The 23132-nt window shown below is 37.6% G+C and overlaps 1 protein-coding gene across 1 annotated transcript in view; it reads right to left on the bottom strand.

The window, feature by feature from the left end:
* Nucleotides 1-23132, bottom strand: part of CTTNBP2 (cortactin binding protein 2) — a 79490-nt gene that overhangs the window by 55211 nt on the left and 1147 nt on the right. The window contains 1 exon segment of the mRNA XM_019612418.1: nucleotides 13125-13232. Coding sequence (XP_019467963.1) covers nucleotides 13125-13232 — 108 coding nt within the window.

The raw sequence follows: 23132 nt of genomic DNA, 5'->3' as shown, positions 1-23132 counted from the left end.
GATGTATCACTGTTCTATACTGTGATTATTTAACGACCCAGATGTTTATTATTTCTGAAAATAATACAGATTTTCATCCTGCTAGAATCTCAAAGGAAGAGAACTAAATTTTCTGGTTACTTTAAACAAATGCTTTGTCTAGACCTCTTCACAGATTCAACTTTATAGTTCAAATTCATGCAACCCAATTCATAATTCTCTGCCTGGAAATTTGACAGTCATTTTTCAGAATACTGAAGGAACTCTGACTTCATGTCTAGCAAAAAGGGCACTTCAACCTCCACACATGGGTTAAATGCTTCTTCAGTTCAGCCACAGGCAAAATGTACTGAAGGTTTAACAAAACCTGTAAACATAAATAAATCAATCTGCAATTATTTTTCCATTGACAGAATTTGGGCTTTCATATTTTCAAATTATCAAAATCTCATATAGTAATATGGGATAACATTTTAGCTAACTGTTATATGATTACCAGACTAATTAATTAAGAAGTCAGCAAATAGTGTGCTTACTATGCTCAACAATAAGGAACTGTTTGAGACACAGGCAGAAAATTCAGAGCTTTCAAATGATTTCCAGTATTCATTTTGAAAGGAAAATTTTGAGTGTAATATAAAATTCTCCTTGGAGATAATATATTCTTGCTACTGTTCCTAGAGGAGAAGAAACTGATTGAATGAATATATCCTGCTAAATATACTTACTTTCTAGAATGGAAGTAAGTACATTTGAAGTAAACAGAATCCTCATCTGCATTCTGGATGTTATGGCCCTTATAAAAACTTCACAGCACATTTCAAGATAGTACTCTCTTCACAGATACCATTACTTTAAAATTCTCAATTTTACAATTGCCATATAGCAGTTTACATTTCCACATTAACTAGCTAAAACTGTATTCTGCTATTTCGTAGAGAACTCTCTGTAATCACTGTTGCTCTGTTTTCTCAAATTTTCCATTTATCTGAACAAATGGAATGCTGGCTGTTGTAACAAAGCTCACACTAAGTGCTGGCAGCACTCTGCCAGAGCTGCTCAGACAGATGTCTCTCTGGGAGAACAATCCACTGCTCAGAACATCACCTAGCAGAGCAGGAAGGAGAAAGGCATGGGGACATTGACTGAAACAAAACATGAGTAACTGTTACGTAAATATTTCTGAATATTTAAATTGACACCAGTCAAATCTCTTATTCATAATAACAGAAATACTTTTATAAACTTAATTCGAAAGAACCAAGAACAGACCTCAATCTTCAAAAATCAGAAGAAGCAATAAAATAGGATTTGTGAGATGCACGAAAAAGGGAAAGCAACATTCTGCATAGGCTGCACCTCAGTGCCACCATCAACAAAATGAACTGCGCTATTTGTCATTCCTTAACTAAAAATGGAAAGTTACAATTAATATAACAGTATGTATAGGATGCCCTAGTTACATTTCTGGTTGTCAGCAACATGAGTAATGATGGCAACCAGATAAAACACTTCATAGACGTCACTGTAACAATGAAGTCACAGCTGCATTATTTATAAAGATCACAGAAACCAAAAAAAAATAGCAGTAACAGGATGGAAGGGTTTTTAACATTATTTTCACAAATACTGCGTGCATATCTACTAGAGTAGTTTACGATGGATTACACAAGAAGATCAAATAGGAGTAGGAGGAATCAAGTAGGAAAGGAAATGAAACTGCATTAGTAGTTACATGTCTGACAACAACAAAGATATTCAAGTCTTATGTACAAAAACAAAAAGAGAATATAAGCAGTTTAACAGTCATTGCTGCAAGGACAGTTTCCAGCAATTTCACACTAGTTTCATACCACTGGCCTCTTATTAGGAAAGTCTGGAATAAAGGCATCTCCATGAGTACTGAAGTTTAAGCTTGGCAATCAACACATATAAAGGAGTGTTCAAATATACTTTACCAAATCTTTTGCTTTGTTCAGTACTTCCTACCTCCCTTTGGCAAATAATAAATAAATAATAGAAGAAGTAATGTAACCCTAATAAAAGCTGACTTTGTCAATAGCTTCGAGAAGAGGCCTTTTTAGGCATCAAAAATATAGGATCTCTCAAAGCTAATCAGCTAAGGAACTGCAGCTGCTACATTTCCAACTTCTGTTGGAAAAGGTAAGACTTGGCTCCCTTTGAAATAAAATAAGGCTGTTAAGGAAAATCTGCTTGATACCTTTATCATGAAAAGAAAGGCCTTTACTATTAATTATCTACACTGACTTCCAGAGCTATCAATATAGAAAACCACTAGATATAAGAAAAATAAATCCTTTGGTGGGCAATCAAAATCCTTTACATCTTATCTATTACAAAAGTTATTAATACATAAAGTCGATCCACCAGTACTATAAATAATGTTTCTAAACTCTTCTAACAGCCTCTGGCAATGTCAAGAATAAGGTATAAGGATGTCCTTTTAAAGCAACAACAGAAACCAAACACAAACAAAAACATTTTAGAAGATAACATTTTACACATTTCCTGAACTAGTGTTTAGAATTTGCTATCTCAAGAAGTATGGATTGCTTTCTTTAAATTAGACATAGCAAAGCCATTTTCTTACAGCGTACTCAGTCATGCAGTCCTCACTGGGGACTTGCAGTACCTGAGAGGAGCTTATAAACAGGAGGGAGACCAATTTTTTTGACATGGGAAGATAATGACAGGACAAGGGGGAACAGATTAAACTAGATGAGGGGAAATTTAGGTTAAATGTTATGGGGAAATTCTTCATTCAGAGTGTGGTTAGACACAGGAATGTTACCCAGAAAAGCCACGGATGCCCCATCCCTGGAGGCATTCAAGGCTAGGTTGGATGGGGCCTTGATCTGCTGGTTGGTAACCCTACCCACAGCACAAACTAGATGAAGTAGATGATCTTTAAGATCCCTTCTAACCTAAGCCATTCTATGATTTGATGACTTAGTAGAAAAGCACAATTTTTAAAAAATGTTTGGCAGTAAAGCAATGTAAGTAAACATGTCAAGTAGCTTTATAAAAAATAAATTTAGCTGACATAAGGCAAACTGAAAAAGATACAAAACAGAACCCATGATTAAGATAGAAAGATGTGAATACCCTTTTAGGTTGTCTCTAACAACGCTGTTTAAATACATGAACAAAGAGCATGCTGCATTATTTTAAAACTTTAAATGAGCCACAAATAAAGAAAACATTCTATATGAAGCACTAAAAATAATTTCATCTATTAACCTACCTGAAGTTTATTCATACTTCATACTTAATATCAACTTGAAATTGCTTGTGATAGTGAAATAATACTTTAATTATGGTTGCTTATTAAAAGTTCTGATTAGATGAGTAGGGACACAAACTGCAAATCATTAGCCCCTAAACATTAGCTAAAAACTACATTTTTGCAAAGAAATTCAAACATGCAAAAACGGCAGTACAAACAAGAATTACCTAACTTCTCTTTCACAGTTGACTTCTGCCTTAAGGGCAGATTGGATGGGGCACTGGGCAGCCTGTTCTAGCATTAAATGGGGAAGTAGGTGGCCCTGCATGTGGCAGGGGGGTTGGAGATTCATGATCCTTGAGGTCCCTTCCAACCCTGGCCATTCTGTGATTCTGCCACCAAGGCCAATGATTGCCATAACACTGTCTACAACAGTAACCTTTGTTACATATAGTTTAACATCTTCTGCTCCTCCTTCTAGCTAATTACCATTTTTCAAAGACACCTGCTATAAAACAGTCTGTCTTACTGGCTGCCAGAAACCCCTAAAGCTGCCTTCTTTGTGCTTCTAGCTCTGTTATTTGGTATGGGAGATTCTTACAGAAGTTCAGGTTTGAATTTTAAATTCACAACTCAGCAGAATTACTGCAAGTAAGGTTCTCAATAATTTATAGGCAGCATAGCTTTCCTTGACAGATCACACACTGTAAATGTAATTTTTACAGTCTATTTGTGAATGACCAAGCTCTATATAGCTTAATTCCCCTTTTTCCTGACAGCCATCAGACTTCTTCCTCTCCGACCCTGAAATTCAATCCAGAAGCATCAGACCTCAGAGTAAAGTAAAGGCTTTCTGTTTGGAATAAAAAACTTTAAACACAACTAACAATTCTATTTTAACATTTAAATTACAGTGTAGAAGCAAAAAGAAGTATCATCCCATCAGAAAATGCATAAGGTAATAACATAAAAAGGATGCAAAAGCTCTACCTGACAAAATGAAAAAGCCTTGATTAAAACCTCAGTCTGCAATAGGCAAATTCTGCCTTGGCCAAGTCAAGGAAGATCTTTTACCAGATAGAACTTACCAGGAAGCAGGCAGGTCAAGTTAGCTAAGCACAGCTTGCAAGTTTCTACAGCTCCCCTTCCAAAACTGCTTATTATTTAGCTGAGGTTTTGGTTTTTCCTATTTATTTTATTTTTCATCCCCTCAAGGAATAGCTCATTCATTAATGGCATGCAGAGCCATGCATGAACATCTTATTATGCAAACATCTTGCATAATTAAAATATCAAATTTTCATTATCAATCTAGGTTACCTACTAAAAAAAAAGTTGTTGGTCTTTTGTTATGATAAACAGAATGTGATACAGTGAGATTTTTTAAAATATTGCTTGATCTTCATGCATGCCTAAATAATAGCAAGTGCAGTACAGAAATATTTACACATGATAATTCCATCAAAATATTTGGTATTTTCATTGAGATTAAAGTAGAACTACATTCTTCAGCCCTTAATCAATTCCAGCCTTTCACAATACCCAGCTCAAGACTTGAAATCAAACTAGCTTGAGCACAAAATATGTTCTGCTTTTTGGGGAGAAAGACTCCAGAAGAGCATTTTACAATGACCCATCTGGCAGTTTTACAAGCATCTGTCATCTGTCTTAAATTCAAGTGTAATCACAATTGTAGAACGTGTTGAGGGTATTTCTGTTTTTAAAAAGTGAATACAGGGAGATACAAAGGTGTTTTGTTTGATCTAGACCCAGCAGTATGCACTTTGTGCTACACTTATACAAGATGACACAAGCATGCAGAGGTATCCAATGACTGCCCAAATCAGCAGGCAGTGCATTACAGTAGGAACAAGTACATACAGCAATACAACTGGTGCTAAAGGGGCCTATGCTCTGTGCATTTGGAAGGAGGTTTTAGTCTGGACCATCTCCGGCCTCATTGTGTGGAAGAAGATTATGGGTGCTTCTACCATAGACTTTCTGATTTAAGTTTCATCCAAAAGATGACTTTACACAATCTGAGGGTAGTCTGTGAGGCAAATCAAAGTCGGAGACAGGGAGGAGCATGTCTCCAAAAGTACACTCTTGATCTGGATACTAAGGTACATTCATCCAAGTAACTTTCACACAGACGTGTGTATATGTATATATATCTGAATAAACCCACACATGCAAAACTGGCCTAAAAGTGAGCAAGTGCAAGGTCCCACACCTGGGTCAGAGCAATCCCAAGCACAGATACAGGTTAAGTGGAGAATGACTTGAGAGCTGCTCTGAGGAGAAGGATTTGCAGGTATCAGTTGATGAAAGGCTCAATACGAGCCAGCAGTGTGCACTTACAGCCCAGGAGGCCAACTGCATTCTGGGTTACATCAAGAGAAGTGTGACCAGCAGGAAGAGAGAGGTGATTCTGCCCCTCTACTCTGCTGTCATGAGACCCCACTTGAAGTACTGTGTCCAGTTCAGGCACAGAGCTGTTGGAGTGGGTCCAGAGGAGGGCCATGAAGATGATGAAGGGAAGGGCTGGAGCTCCTTCCCTATGAGGACAGACCGAGAGACGGGGCTTTTCAGACTAGAGAAGGCTCTTGAGAAACCTTATAGCAGCATTCCAGTACCTGAAGGGGGCCTAAAAGAAAGCTGGAAAGGGACTTTTTATTAAGGCACGTAGCAACAGGACAAGGGGAAATGCTTTTAAATTGGAAGAAGGTAGATTTAGACTAGATATTAGGAAGAAATTCTTTACTGTGAGAGTGGTGAGACACTGGAACAGGTTACCCAGTGAGGTTGTGGATGCCATCTCCCCAAAGGTGCTGAAGGCCAGGCTGGATGAGGCTTTAAGCAACCCGGTCTAGAGGGAGGTGTCCCTGCCTATAGCAGGAGGTTGGAACTAGGTGATCTTAAGGGTCTCTTCCAACCCAAACCATTCTGTGATTCTATGACTTATAATGAACACCAACCCCTACAAAAGAGCATTCTGTTTGAGAGGTATTTATTTTATTTCACATTTTAATATAAAAGGGAACAAAGTTTTCAAATAATGTTGGATTATACCATAATAGCCTTGGAAATTAAATTATTTGTATTTTCTTTGCAGCTTATTATTTATTTACAAAATAATCTAACCACTACAAAACAAATAATCCTTTTAAAAAGGATTAAAACATTTTTTATTGAGCTTTCCTTAAAACTAGCGAATTTCTCATGAAGTTGAAAGCTTCAACCTTAGTGGCTCTTAAATGATTAATAGCAGAGCTGGAACCTGAAAACTGGCATTCAATATACTATTTATAACCTACATTAAAGAAACATTTTGTAATCCACACAGAAAGCAAAATCAATCAATATTCACTATATCTGTTAAAAGCACTTTATCCTTAATTTAAAACCTTGTCTTTTTAGGCTGTAAGCTTTTTAAGGTAAAGCTAATAAAATGGGATCTTAAATTTAATGGTGGCTATGAGATGTTATTACATGATGCATTAGCTTCTGTCTTTTGGTCTAACAATTTTATTGCATGAATATCCACACCTTCATCACAAAATTCAACAACTGTTCCTCAAGAAATCAGATGCCTTGCTAGCAGAAGTCAGAAGTTATCATATATGGATTTCCTACTTTGCCAAAAGAAAGTATGATTCGTTTTCAATTCTACTGATTAGCCCACAAGGCTGTCAAAATACTAAAATTTAGGAAGACAGACTGTACTATCAACTCCCATTGCACATTTTTTTCACCCCATTTTTTTTTTTTTTAATAAGTTTTAGGTACTGTAACTTTAATGTAGCTGCTCAGAGAATTTAAGTCAAATTTTCCTTAACTTTCTGTTCTACTCTTCATATACCGTGCCCAATAACACAGACACTCCTCTTACACAAATTTGTACTTTTCCTTTAATCAAGGCATTGACAACTGTATGACTTCTCTCATCCACCTGCCTGTTTTTAAGGAACAACCCAGTTCTGAAGATTTAACAAATCTATAAACAGAATATAAGCTTTCCAGACTTGGGAAATCATGGTAAAAACACTCTGAGGTTTATAACACAGAAAAAACCCTACAGACAAATTCAGTTTGCCATTTCCATCCCCCTCTTCTTGATCCTGCCATCACATCCACAGCAACTGCTGATTTGGTGCTTGCTTAAGCTCAGGAAGAACACACTGCTCCATAGTAATGTCACCTTTAATTATACTAAAGTCTATCTGTTGTTGGTATTGATGATTTTTTTTTTTTTTTTTTAAATTGGTTGATTCCCAACCTTCCCACCCTCCTCCCCACCCCCCTCTCCCCCCCCAAAAAAAATCTAGATATCTGGTATGGTAAGAATTTGCTTTTTTTTTTTTTTTTTTTGTATCGTGGTAATTAAGGCATATCGCAGAAGCAAGTATAACACAAATTTTCATTTTACATTCACCATCTCATGAATTTACACATGCAAATAAAATAAAATAATAACAAACCAAAATCTCAACTAGGATCAGTACTAAATTTTCAGAAGAAAAATAAACTACTAGTGATTTAAAGTTAATGAGAAAATCACCATCAAAAGCATTATTTAGACTTTACAATTCTATCCTTAATAGCTAACAATGTACTTCAATTTAGCACAAGCGCTTTAAAAATGCAGGCTGATACAGTAACCTTTTTGTGGCTAAAGGAAAAAAAACCAATTGTATTTGAGATCATGTGTGCATGACCAGTGCCATGCTTTGAATGTATGTAGCCACATTACTTTTGCATTAGCAATATATTGCCTCTATTATCCACTCATTATAGGGGGTTAATTTGGATAAGTGACAAAAATGAAGGAAAGGAGCTAGTCTTTTTTTTTCTTTTTTTCTTAAACTATGTGCATTCCCAATAGCTATTAAACAGTGCTATTTCTTATCAATGAAAAGAACTTCAATGATTTAGAACTTAATCTGACCTGAAATTTCATTGTGGTGCGCTTCTCATCACGGATCTACTAAACAAAGAAATTACAAATTCAAAAAAGAACTACCTTAAGTTATTCAGTGTAGTAGTTATTACAAAGCCAGAGGGCCAATTAGAGAGATTTATAGGAAGATCACCTTCCTTGAGGTGAATACTGATGCTGACCTCCACCCCAAATTAACTGTTCACTTGGAGAATAAATCTGGAAATTTGACCCTAAGTGTCACAAAGGTCTGCTGTTCCAAGGATGCTGGTCCTCACACAGCTGAGCTTGCCCAGAAGCTTAAACTGAGATAGATGATAATTATTGTACTTTCTTTCAAATCTGAACTTCTCTCAGTTGCAACTTTCAGAGTCAACATTCCTTAGAAAAGAAATGGGGTTCAAACAGAGATTAATTCATTCAAATACTGTGACTATAATAATTAGGGTATGCTATACTGTGACTATAATAATTAGGGTATGCTATAATGCATTTATAGATGCTAAAGGCAAGAAAACCTCCACTTTTCTCTGTTTATATCAAAGCAGCAAACTGCCTTATTAAGCAAGGATAGGAGACATCGAGCCAGCTAAATAATGCTTCCCACTTGACCAAGTGAAACAACAGCCCTTTTTAAGAAATAGGAATGCTTTGCACCATTATGCATTTGCAGCTGTACAGATTATAAAAGAACAACGTATTGTGACAACACAGACATAGAAAGATGTCATATTTCTTATTAATATAGTTTGAAGTCTTATTTTCATTTCAACTGAAACTTCAAGATATCAAAACTTTCATATAAAAAACAATGGAAACTACAATATGCGATGCACAAAGATGCAATAAAAGGAGCCAATTATTACACGTGATGCCTTGGGTTTGGTTCTCTTTAAGTTATCGCATGGCACAAATTCAAGTGCTTTAATAAAATCTATCATATCAACAGTATCAACCTTTCTAATGGAATTTATTATTATTCCCCATGAGATGACCAGATAATTTCCTAAGACTTCTTCCCATGATCCCAAACTATTGGTCTTTCTCACTTTTGATTTTTATTTTACACAGGATGGCCAGAATGGACACTGCACAAAAACAATCTCCTGTGGGGAGACTTAAAATACCCTTCTTCTATTTTTAACAGTAAAGCAACAAGCTCTGAATCCTTTTTCCTTTGTTTTCTTTACGTTACACCTTTTTGAAACTTTCTGAAACAAGCAGAAAAAGCTATGCAGCATCCTAAACAAAAGGTATAACTGAGGAGCTAGTAAACATTTTCTCAGATGCTTACTAACACCAGCAGGAGGTCAAATAGATACTCACAAAATGCAAATCTGTTTGTGATATAATGAATTATGCAAATGGACAGTCAAAAGAGAAGCACCCAAAGGTAGTACATTCTCCCTTTCAGAAATGCAACAGCAGTAACAACTGCTGCAGACTATCATTTCAGCATCATTTCTTTCACCAACTTTTCAAGCTATACATAATCATACAGCTATTTTTTAAATGAGTCCAAAAATAATAATTAAAAAAAGAAAAAAATCTCAGAAGATATGGAAACACAGCAGATTATCATTTTAGATTTCCGTGTGCTATGAAATAGTAGAACTTGCTCCATATGTGACTGGCTCAGTTCACAAAGGCATCAAGTGTTTTCTGCTTAATCCATCAGAACCCACAGAAGCAAATCCCACAGTTACAGCAGAGCAATATGCACTGAACTATAATCTTGAAAAACAAATTTCCAAAATAAGCAAAAAAAATCATTTAAAACAAGACTTAAAAATAGACTTAAGAGATAACTCCATAATGTGTGAGCAAGATTAAAGAAAAAACAAATAAAAAACAACCCAGAGCAAGGCACGAATTCCAATCCCATATCTTATCCAAGAATGTTTTTTCTGCTCCCTAGTTCCCACTCCTTAATTCTGAAAGAAATCTCTGTTCCACTTCAACAGTGAATACAGAGGATAAAGTATTGGTATATGTGTTATATCACCACAATCAAGAGAAAAATCATTTGGTGCTGTGTTCCTCTAACAGTCAGCCTGACAAGAAATCTGGATCCCTTATGGATGTTAAAGGTGAGTGGTTTAATTTTTTATTTTTTTACTGTATTTTTAAATTTATTTTAAACACAACTGGTCTTATGGAAAGAGCACATTAGATCAGTCTCACACCTTCAGTAAAGCATGTGATAGGGTTTCAGACAAAATTAGCAAAGCAGGAAACAAGAGAAGTCAGCATAAGAATGTATACAATGAGTGGGAAAAGGGCAGACTAAGAGACATGCATCAAACAAGTCCTACAATGGGAAGTGTGGCAGATGAAGGTTACTAACACTACCTGAGTCAGTCTTTTAATTATATTCAGAGTTATCAGTTCTTTTGTCAACAGTCAAGATTACTTCATTTTATTGCCAGGAATTTTCCAGGAGAGATATTTTCAATAGATACATAAGTACTATTTACTGCACAAAGCGTACAAATGCTCAGTTAAACTCTACAAAATGAGTACAAATACTGGTATGTACTTTTAACAATGATGTATTTATATTTTAGTGATTACAGAGAAAAATCTGAGATGACAACCATAAGGATGAACAGTTACTTTCTATCAGATTAAAAGATCTGGCTCTTCAGTCTTAGAAAAAGATCAGGAACATATAAAATGACTTAAGTGTATACATAAGAGCAATTAAAAACTGTCAATAAAATCACTTAGAAGAGAGCTCGGTAGTAAATCAGCAGCTTCTGACCCATCAAAAAAATTAGGCTTTGAAACAGCCTTGCTCTGGGATTAAAAAACCAAACACAAATCAGAAAAACAAACCTGCTCCCACGGTGCCCTAGCTTTTCAAAAAAGATCTCCATCAGCTTTTCAAATAGTAACGTAAGAGGTCATTTCCATTTCCTCATGGCTGTAAGGATACATGAAGCAAGGTACATTTTGACAGATGAGCATATGAAGTCAATATCAAATTCAACATGATTCCAAAGGGATTATCTTGTTATTTACTTCTTAAAAAGATCTATATCTGGCTATCTGGTAGCTTATTTTGTAGGTTGCATAGATGCAACAGCCACTAATACTGCTGACCTGTGGTAACTGATTCTCAAGAAGCCAGAAGATCCCCAAGTATCATATTCCAAGATATCAGGATACAGCTCCTCAGCAGGTACAATTTCCAAGTTTCTTAGTACTGGTATAGTTAATCAGGCAAACTGCCTGGAAGAATGAGTTCCATGTGGATTTTGTTTACAGGATTTTACTAGAAAAATACAAGGATTGAGGTGCAAGAGAATAAGAGACAAAAAAACCCAAAACCAACAAGAAAAAAATCCCACCACTTTTCAATATCTGTATGCCATAGATGAAATGAAGCAGTTTTTATGCTGATCGGTATTGGTCAGCCAAAAATGCTGTAGACATACTGACACACTACTCATTTCAGCAGGTGTATGGGAATCCAATGTAGACTTCCTTTTCCTTGCTACACTATGGAGGATTTTTAGCATTTATTCTCATTCAGTGTGCATTTTTATTTTATTTTTTAATTTAATCGAGGCTCAAAACATCCACTGTTTGGTATGCAGTGCAGTAGCTTGACCATGAACATGTATTTAAGAAATTTTTCTGAATGTTTCATTCATATTCATGCAAAATTAAGAGAGTCAAAAAACCCCCAAACAAATAAAAAACAGATTCCAAGTGGGGCTGTGCACATTGTTCCCCCTTTTACAGAATCTTAGCTGGTAGTCAGAGAAAATAAAAGGTCCTTGTCTGGGCAAATGAGATGTGAAATTCTAAGGAGGCTAGATGAAAAGGCAATACATTTCAGTGTACTTATATACCTGAAGGCCAAACACCACGTGACTTCAAAGTGCAGTAATCCCCCAGAATCATATTGATTTCACCATTTTATTTTCACTACAAAATGAAAACTGCATTTTACAGCAAAGAGGTTTTATACTTATAAAATGTTTAGTTATTAATGCGGGTGCATCACTGACAGATTCTTTAAAGCTCCCTTTGCATAATGATGTGAAGTCATCACAAAACAAATTATAAATTGAATAAAAATGCATTTACAATTGTTACTGCGACATTACCAATGAAAAATATTTGCACACTGCCTGATAATCATTCCATATACTACTAATCTTCATTAATGTATTTTGATACGCTAAGTTTTTGCTTTAAGAAACTTTAAAGGGTAAAATTTGTCTGTATCCAACCGTGAAGTTGCAAATATTTTCAGCCCATGTAAGATTGTTTTCCCCCAAAACCTGCAGCCTGTTTAGCAGCTCTATTTAAATTGATCCAGAACAGAATAAAATTTGGATTTGTTACAGCCAAAAAAATGTATCATCTTATTAAAATACAGTTTTGTTTGTACATCACCAGTCAACTTTCAGACTGAAACCTGCCAAAATAGAAATCAAACCCACATGCAAAGCACAGCAAAAAAAAGAAAGATAAAAATCATATCAAATACCCATGAGTGCTGTCAGAATATCACATAATTTTCTTTTTTTAAAAAAAGAAAATAAAAGTAAAATGAAAATTTCCCTAGTTGGACATAGCCATTCTATTTTGTCCCTCCTTCCATCTTACAGAAAAATAACACATTCTCCTTTGAAGTTACTCCTCCATCTTGCAAATAATAGATTCTACAGTATAACAGAAAGTAAAAAGCAAGTCATTTTGCCATTTTTGTACTTCTTACTCTGAAACTTTGTGGGCATTTTACAACAAAATTACATAGAGTTACTGAATGACAATTATTAAACAAGAACATATTTGCTATTACTAAGATTTAGTCAACCTATAACTTAAACACCAGAATTTATTCTTCCACTAATAACACTCTATGCCAAGTACAAAGGAAGCGACAAAAGAGAATGTTAAAAACAAAACCAAACAAGCAGTCACAAGAACCCAGTAACTCACCCGCAAAGCTTCAATTACAAGGTCTCGTGCTTCCAGTTCTCCTTCCATTATACTCAGAAGCATCCGCAACTCCGGCTTGCTCAAGTTATCCACATCAAACTCTCTTTTCTGGAAGAAACAAAACACTGATGAATACGCTAAATAAAGGACTGCAGTGGCTAATGCAGATCCAAATTACAGATATATCAGCATCCTAATTATGGGTTCCTCTAACATCCATGACCGTCGAAAGTTGAGGTGCCTTTTCTTGTAGCTACAAAGTCAGAGTAAGTCACAGAGACCTTCTATTTAAGATGAAGAAATTAAAAGCCCAGTGATGTGACACTGCTTCAAATCTTCTGCTGTTGGAAGAAATCGATAATTCTAAGTCTCCTGAATAATAGAAGTGAAATGTTAAAAAAAAAAAACTTAAGTGACAAACAGTGCATAGCAACATAAAGGTTGGAAAAGACCTTCAAGATCATCTAGTTCAACCATCAACCATCACCCCATGCCCACTAAAACATGTCCTTCAGTGCCACACCTGCACATTTCGTGAATACCTTCCTAATATTCAACCTGAACCTCCCCTGGCAAAACTGGGGTTATTACCTCTCATCCTACTGCTGTTAGATAGGAGAAGATGCCGATCCCTACATCGACACAGCCTCCTGTCAGGTAGTTGTTGAGAGCAATGAGGTCTCCCCTGAGCCTTCTCCAGCCTCAGCAACCCCACTTCCCTCAGCTGCTTTCCATAAGTTCCTGTACAACCTCACAGTGACAGAATTGTTTCACCAGACCTGAAACAGCACACTAGGAATGAAGGCAAGAGAGAGTGGCAGTCTTTTATAGGGAGGGGCAGGGGGGATGCTATGATTACCTACAAAACCCAAAGGTAGGAGATGAGTCTGCTCACTAATCCACACAATGCGAACAGAAAGGACTGCTTAGTAAATTTAGAAGGGCATCATTTTAAAGAAGAGAAAACATTCCACACGCCAGACTCAATTGAGCAGCATGATCAGTAGCACACTATTCACTGAAAGGGAACAGTGAAGTTCTTGCTGTGATGTAGATGTGTCTTCTAGCAAAGCCCTGAGATACAAACACATATCTGTCTTCAGTATGAGATAATCAGTTGCCAAATTAGCTGAACTGCTTATCTGGACATACTACCTGTTTTCCCTGAAGGATGAAGTCAAATGTAAGAGCTCAGTTACCCTGGCACTTGACTTTCTCTCTGGAAAATCCAATAAAAATTAAAGTACCATTTCTTCTGTCTCAAGGCAAGAGGAGAGCAGAAGAGTTGTTCTTCCCTCTGGTTAGAAAGTCATGGATCATAACTTCCCAAAAGCTGTAACTATATTAGATTTACTCTGAGTTCCATTTTTCACTTTGCACTTCAAACAGGTGCACAAATGGCTAGTGAGAGCCACATGCTCTCACTATTAGCTGGTCATATTCAATGCACAGTGGACTAAGCTTCCTTGTCTATTTGAACAACATGGGGCAACAAAGAGGACCAATGATTTCTATTAATCATAACTATTTCTGGGACACGGCCATCCACTCCAACCAATATTTCTGGACTGAACAATAATTACCTTTTATTTTTCCTACCTGGGTCAGCTATTGCTCTAAACCAAAAGATACCTCTTATCCTACATGTCAACGAGTCACTGAATATAATCTGTCTCTGAAGGCTTTTTCATAACATGCTAAAACTTCTCTCAATTCTACATTTTGTTCACAATCTGTGGATGTGTATGTGCAAAGTTACTTTTAGTAACTAGATCTTCCTTATAAAATCTTGTGTAAGTGGATCGGACTTTGCCTCTCAGGCTGCAGCATATCTCTTTCCCAATCCTTCTAACCATTAATTTAATTCAGTCCGATAGCAGGACCCACTTATGCACCCTTCTTCTATGAACTACTTTATAATGTCTAAAGGCTCAAGGACAGTAACTGATTTATTCATATAATTTCCCTCAAGAGGAAAAACTGCCTCCATTTCTCAAATGGAAAACTGATGCAGAGATATCAAGTACTTTTTCCCAACCACAGAAAGCAGTGTCAAACAGTAACAGCCTGACATCTCCATTCAGTGGTTTCCCCTTCTAAAATCTCATTCCCTTATCTGTCAAGAAGAGATGCCCAGCACTTCTGGTAGGCATGGCCGAAGTGAAATGATGCACAAAAGCAAGAAACATCATCCTACTCTTCTAAGTCAGTAAATCCAGCTTGCCAGGAGGTAAAAGCTCTTTGTCAAAGGACTGATTGTATATCACAGGTGAAACTTTTCATTTCTAAATCTCCTACAAGACATAAATGAAAATGCTCTTCTATTCATTACAAACCAGAGGCACAATTCAACAGGTGAATAACTATGAGAGCTTTTTTTTTTAACTAAGCATCTGATCAAAGCAATTAAAGTAAATTTTACTCAAGTACATACTTCAAACTAGAGCATATGAAAAAAACATCAACAACAAGTAATTCAGAGTGCTCTCTAGTAATTTAAAGTTAGATAAAAATAAACACAAAAATGCTAATGGAAAGACATATCAATGACATACACAGCTCAGTTTTCATATTTTTCATTTTGAAAACTTGAAATAAGAACGAGCAACACCACTTCATAAATGAACAGCTCTAGTAGATCAGACTAAAAGCCCACTTAGCCTGTTTTCAAAAGCAGCCAATGATGGGTGCCTTGAAATCGCTACCAGAACAGGACAAGCACATAATGATGCTTCCCAGAAACACTCTCCCAGCCACCAGAAGTTTTCAGCTTATGCACTTTCAGAGCTATAAACAACAATTCTGCATGTAGTAGTCCTTGATGGACTTCACATGAATTTGCCCCTTTGCTTTTTGAATCTTTCTGTAATTTTTAGAATCCATAACATTCTGAGACTCAACTATACATTGTATGAAGAATCACGACCTTTGCTGTCAATCTGCCCATTAGCTACTTTTGCTTGGTGTGTTCCAATGTATTAAACCTAGATATAGCATACAATGAAATAGAGCTACGCTTCCTCAAAGACATCTTCTGGGGACCAAGCATGGCAGGCTTGCTTGAAGTTCTCATCCTGATGAAGAATTGCTGGCCTTACTTTTAGCGAAAATTGTTGTTTAGTTCCAGAAAAATAATCTCCCTAACATCTTCCAGTGGAGCAGTCGCTCTTACACCTCCAGAAAATAAGACTCCATTAGTAGCACATGGCTTATGTGTCATCTGGGGTTTTGCTACAATAGGTCTGGTAAAGTGCCAAGCTGTAACAATTTCACCAACGATTTAAAAACTACGTAACCAAGCCATCCTCTACATCGGTTTTACAACACAGATATATGAATATGTTGCCCGAGGGTGAAATTCGGCATACACTACCAGAACTCAGGAGATATTTTTTCACTCCTTCTTTTGGATGTTAAAATGTCTGGTTTATTTGATTTATAAAGTAACTGAATAAGACTGTCTCAAAAACTTCATGTTATTTTTCAAACCAGCTTTGTAAGGGGTTTCTGCTGTCTGGCAGCAAGTACACTGACAATAGAGAAAACAGCTAATTAGCAAAAACTCATTCAAATTCCCACATATGTACCAAAAAAAACCAAACCAAACCAAACCAAAACTACACACACACATATATACATAAGCAAAATGGTGACCTGCACCACTCCAAGATGAAAACGAGCTCTAGCTTGAGCAAAGAAGATGACAAAAACAATTTCCAAACAAAAGAAAGCTGAGACAGGACAGCAGCGATTAACCTGGACAAGCGTTTCCTCCCCAGATCACCTTAGGAAAAAGAGGAAAGAGGATGGAGTGGGAAGGTTACCAAGAGGCAAAGAAACAGAAGAGACTCTTTCCCACATTGGTAGCTATTCAGAGGAGAGACGACAAAAGCCTTTAGGATAAAGTTTGTCCCCTTTACCTCTCAAGAAAACAATGAAGTTTCTTGTGATAGATCAGCAGTACCAATAGTTTGGTTTTGCTGATCTAGCCCAGTCAATACTACCGGCGACCTTAGGAGAAAAGAGTATCATTGACTACACTACCACAGCAGCTGTTAGAAACTCCAGCACCTTCAGAAGTCTGCATAGGTCAAGCAGGAAAGTCACAGTTGTGTAGAAAGCAGGTTAACTGCTTTAACTGGATTAATCAGAAGTAACCACAGAAAACAACCTCCTTCCTGCTCAGAAGGCAGCTAGATGACCTATTTAAAGATGGAGCTGGCTGACAACCCGTGACCTGGGAAAGAAACCTGTGAAGCATAATTAAGGCCTGAGATGGACAGACAAGAGGATAAGTTTTTTAAAAAGTCTATAGGGAAACACAGGAAGAGTCCTTTCAGAAGAGAAGGGAAAGGTACAAATCTACATTTGTTATTGTATGGGAACTGCTGAATCACGGCCTGAACCTCTGATTAATCACCTGAGGCGAGCAATGAGTCAGCCATGGGAGCACAGGTGAAGGCAATTCACCTGTGCTGCAGGAAGGGGTGGAGCCTGGCTCCACTTCTAGACCCATTTAAGAGCTGACTGCCAGTGGGGAAGGAGCTCTTCTGGAGATCCACTCCACTGGAGATTTCCATGTGAGCCCAGAATACAGGTGGGTGTACCTAACGTTTCTGTTTCCTGCTTTGGTGTAACAACAATGTAGCCAAGCTCTCTGCTATACCATAACATCTGTACATTCGTTATCTGTACAGTTATATACTTTATATAGAGCTCTATTAAATACTTGCAAGAATCCTCTTGAGGATTCACAGAGTAGACTTCCAAGATGAGCTTTTAAAATAGAATTTAAACTAGATGGATTTGGTATTAGTTATTAGTTGAAAAATGTAAACTTCTAATATCACGCTGGCCCACAGCTGTCAGGTCCATGATACAAATGCACCAGGGAAACATAACCCTGATTCACATATTTGACAACCATGTCCAGGTAGAACTCATCTTAACACAGATAAGCATGTTACAACTAACTCTGTTTTGTTCCCTGCACAGAAGTATCTAGTGCAATCTGAGGTATCAGAGAGACCTTTTAGAGGCAGATAAATATGATGCAGAATCACCCATGCCATTTGGATGGGTAGCCAGCTGTGATAGCACAGAATGCTGCATGTGGACTGCTAATGGCAGGCCTGAGGACAGGACTGAGACACCTACAGGAAGACTGAAGGCACTGTGTGAATGAGTTGAATAATCTCCTGCTGTATGCAACAGAAGCCCGATCAGTCCAGTCAAAATAGCCAAGAAAGCTATTGAGCTAACCAGCCAGCAGAACTACTTGCTTGAGGCTCCACTTGAGGTATTGGTTGGATTTCCACTTCCTGTAATAGGATAATTAACACTGTGCATATATGAAAACACATTTAAGTGCCTTGAATCCCACTAATACCTCCAAGAGTCACTAGCCTATTCACTTCACTTAAAACCAGAGAAATACATAAATCTGTTTCCAAAACAGTTCATTCCTTGTAAACCACTTCATTCTTTCCACCAAGTATAAAAGAAATTTTCAAGACCTAGCACAGCATTAACGTGGGTACATGTGCAACATGTGCAAATAAATCCCATTCTTTCCTAATAAAGAAAACTCTGCAAAAAGAAAATAAGTGGTTATAATATCCATGCAGTGTTCATGGATAGTTCACAGAATACATGATGAATTGTTTTTGGCTGTGCAAGATCTCTTCTTTAGGCTGAAACCAGAGAATGAATTTGACACCATGCTTGTCCAGAAGTTATATTATGTAAGAATACATGTCCAGTTCTTACCATATCCAGGACAAACTCAAGAAATAAGAAGTGATCAACAGAAAGGTTAATGTCCAGGACTTCAGTACAGTTTAGTGCAATCTTACCTAAGAGACCATGAGAGAACCTGACATTCATTTAATTATTCCCATCCATTAGCTCAATGATTTACTGAATAGATCACAACTAAAGTTACCTGTTTATTCTGCTCCCCTCTTCTCCAAGCACAGCATTTTTTTTGCTTTTTTTTTTTCTTAAAGGTTTTCCTTAAAAGGCAGGGGTGGTTTTGTTCAGCGGGTGTGGATTTTTGTTTTTGCTCGGGCTAACTGCAAAACTTTTTAACAGCTTTGGCATTAAGCATAAATAAACTTCAGAACTGAGAAATGTATTCTGGAAACCAAAAAACAGCCCACAGCTCCTCCAAAATTAGTAAGACACTGACCTTTACATATACCCAGATATTCTCACAGCTGTTAAAACACGTTTGCAAACTATGAACAGCACAAAGGTACTAAGGCATCTTTGATTTCAGGTTAAGTCAGGTATCTATGTATTTTTTTCATAGATCTAGGCTTACATCAGCCCTTCTGCAACCATGCTTAAAACTGTTACTTTAATTTAACAGGGAATTCCTGTTCTGAAAGTCACTTCCAAGTAAGCCACTTCTAAGGCAAATAGTATGATTTGATCTAAATAGTGGTACACTCTTGAAGTTCTCTTCAGAACAACTTACAAGTCTTTCAGAATTTGATATCTTACCTTGTCCTACTTAAGGCTAAGAAACAATGCCCAGGAAACCTTTACTTCACACACCAAGGAAGGCAGTACCTCTAGGCCTACTGACTTCTTCCTGTTTACATATGCAATGATGACACAAGGGAGGGGTGGGTGCAGAGGCAGACCTTCCCTTGTTGTTTTCCTACATCAAGCTCTTTCTTTCCCCTTTCAGCTTCATTTCCATCTCTATTCCCATTTTGCTATACCAACTTTGAGGCCACAGCGGGGCCTCTCTCTCCCACACTTATACAAACATCAAAGCAGCTGAGAAAAGAACAGGATGTATTACATCCTGAAGACTTGTTCCTCCTCACCATTTTCACACGCCGGGCTCGCTGTGCTGCCCCTGTGCATTTCACTCTTAATGAATGTGATGTGTCCTCATTTGGAAGAGAAGGGGCCCTCCCAACAAATGAAGGGATGCTGAGTGACCTGCCATGGATAACAACCATGGAGGATGGCGGCACAGAACACAAAGGGATGTAGGTTGGGCTGGGAGAGGAAGGGAAGACAGCAGGTTGGGTAGCAAGGCTTGGAGCATATCCCTACACCACAAATCAAGAGCAGACACTCATTACATAGGAGACCCAGCGCAGCAGCAGGACAAAACCAGACAACTGTGATGTCTTTGCATCACACCTACATGTTGGAACACCACAACAGTATTATGCATCTGACTAGATGAAAGTAACTTCTTTGAACATTAGCACTACACTGAGAACTCGTATTCAGATGAGGATCGTGGTAGTTAATTAAAGTCCTTTTGCAAGTGACTATTTTCCAAGATGTACGGTCCCTAATAAGAGATACAGGCTTTGCTTCTCAAGGGTTATGATCTCATTTTCTGCTACATGTAGTATTTCTCAGATAAGAATCTTCACAACTTATTTGTGTCAGTCTGTGTAACTGATGTGACCAAATCACTATTCAGCATTTCACTGTATTGACCAGAATGGCAATTCTACTACAAATGTTCTTACAGATCAACAGATAATGAATACAAGCTAAATTTAAAAACTTACTAAATGTCATTATAAAGTGCATGGAATTTCTCTCTGCTTACTTTGTTTAGTCACCAAGTTTTAATCCACTTAACATTGACAGTTTTGCTTTTTTTTTTTCCTGTAGCACAACTTTTTATACTGTTACTTGATCCATAGCAAACCAGACTGATCTTTTCAAGTACGTACACATCATTCTCAATGAAATTTTGACAGATGAAGACAGGAAATAATCCCTACTCGCTTCAGAGAATCAAGATATCATTCCACCTGTATGCTGTATGTGTACAGAGACACCAGAAAGGATTGCCTTTTGAAGAAAAATACCTTTCGTGTGTTTGATCACTGGTCAAGAAAAACCAGAAGTAGAGATTTTACTGGATAATGTTAACAAACTATTAGAAATAGCAGACTTTTCATGCTATTTGTTAAACATCTACCAAAGCTATAATGTGTGACAAGCTGGCTCTCTACATGTAGCGCGTAGCATTCAATATTTCAACAAGATGACTGTGAAATTGAATTATTTCTTGCTATTACATAATCATTTTTTGGTAGACAGTACACTGATGGAAGCAATTCAAAGATGTCTTGAAATACACACTCATGCTTTCCTGAATTCTAGTCCAAATTGCCCAACACGGTCTCACTGGCTCAGGCAATCATGCTGCATGGGTATTGGAAAGGACAAGACCATGCCATGCCATTTAACCTTGTCATCCTTTCCACAACAAAACCACTAATATTTCATGACAGATAACTGAGGAACTCAGAAAGATAAGGCTATCAGCCTTACTCCTAAACTACAGAACAGCCTGGGGTTTTACAGTCACTTCCTCTAGAGAGGGAAAGAATAAAGATTTCACATCTTCATATTTGATCCTTTTCTACAATGGCTCTAAGAACAGCAAAAAAGACCCAAGTAGTTTTGTTTTCTTTTTCCCAGTGATACTACTGATAGCGTATCTGCTGGTGTACCAAGATAGAGGAGTAACAGCATTTAGTATGAAAACACTCTACTGTACATTTACTGCTTACACTGTATAATTTGCATATTAATAATTACTATTAAAAACACTATTCCTACCATTTTCCATTGCATCATTTGTACAGTCAGCATTCTGAGAACTCAACCTAAAACTGTACAGAGTTTTGCATGACTTACAATATTGCCACCTGGATGCTTACTGTCACCCTAACAAGTATGCAAGATGTTTCCATTCATAATTCTTTATCTTGAATATAAAGACAGAAAATAAGTTTTTGTACTAACTCTTCAACAGGAACATCAGAGTACTGCACAAATATTTTTAAAATCTTTCCATTGCACAGAGGTGTTACTTTCGCACACAAAAACTAGAATGAAATTGACAACTGTGATACCAAGAAAATACAGGATGAAAAGAGACATTAAAGGACTGAATGCAAATTAAAAGTCCTTTTAAAAATATTTTATTGCTGCTTAAGCACAGTTTCTACTTTAATTACAGAGCAACTTTGCAGTACAGGTTACTTTCCAGTACCTGCAGATTTAGAAGAATATTTTCAAAGCAATGTGGTGTAGAGCTATCAGTCCTACATGACAATGAGCACCAACCTGCATGACCAGCACATGCAGGACTGCCCAACAGGGCAGTATTGGAATACTGCTTCATTATGAGCTACTCCTGTGAGTTCTTCAAACTCAGAAAAAAAAATAAAGGCAGTAGTCATATAAAACACTGAAGAATTCAGCATAAATATTTTTACTCAAAGCCAGGACTTTAGAACTGTTTAATATTTTGCTTTTATGAACTGTTATCTTAATACTCTTTCATGTCACAGTTCTGCCATTGTTTCGAAAGAGCAATGTTATTTGCTTTGTAAGGCTTTCCTTCCCTTCTTTTTTTTAATATATTTTTATTTTCTTATTTAAGTAAAACTCAGTTTCTAAACAGGGCAGAAGTTAATCTTCCTCGTGTGCATTAACGGTGCAGTCAGAACACGGTTTCAGGTAAGATTTGTGCCTGCTTGAAAGAGAGTAAATAAATAAATAAATAAGCCGTCAGCATCTTCAATCCCACAGAAGCCGGTGCCATCCTTTCTTCTGGCGTTACTCCCTTCAGCAACGATCCAACCTCAAAGGCGTACCTCAACGCTTTTAGCACCCTGAACTCGGTATTTCGTTACACGGAGAGGCGCTCAGGGGCTGCTCCCGGACCGCCCCGGCTCTCGCACAGCTGCCCCCGCACGACCTCCAGCCCCGCCGGACCGGCCAGCACCGCGCTGCCCGCAGGGGCCCCGGGCGCTGCGGGTCGGGAAGAGCTGAGGGGAGAACCTCTGTTCTCCCGCCACGCAATAGGCGACGAGCCGGAGAAAGGACGGCAAAGGTGCGCAGCGGGAATCAGCCTGCATTCGGACGTAGCCGCGCGCAGTGCCCGCCTCACACAGCGCCTCACACAGCCCGCTGCTCGGGAACAGGGAGCCCGACGGCCCCTCCGCG

Source organism: Meleagris gallopavo, chromosome 1 (assembly GCF_000146605.3).
Source record: "Meleagris gallopavo isolate NT-WF06-2002-E0010 breed Aviagen turkey brand Nicholas breeding stock chromosome 1, Turkey_5.1, whole genome shotgun sequence".
NCBI classification, from domain to species: domain Eukaryota; kingdom Metazoa; phylum Chordata; class Aves; order Galliformes; family Phasianidae; genus Meleagris; species Meleagris gallopavo.
The sequence above is the reverse complement of the archived record's forward strand: the minus strand, read 5'-3'. Positions and strand labels throughout refer to the sequence as shown.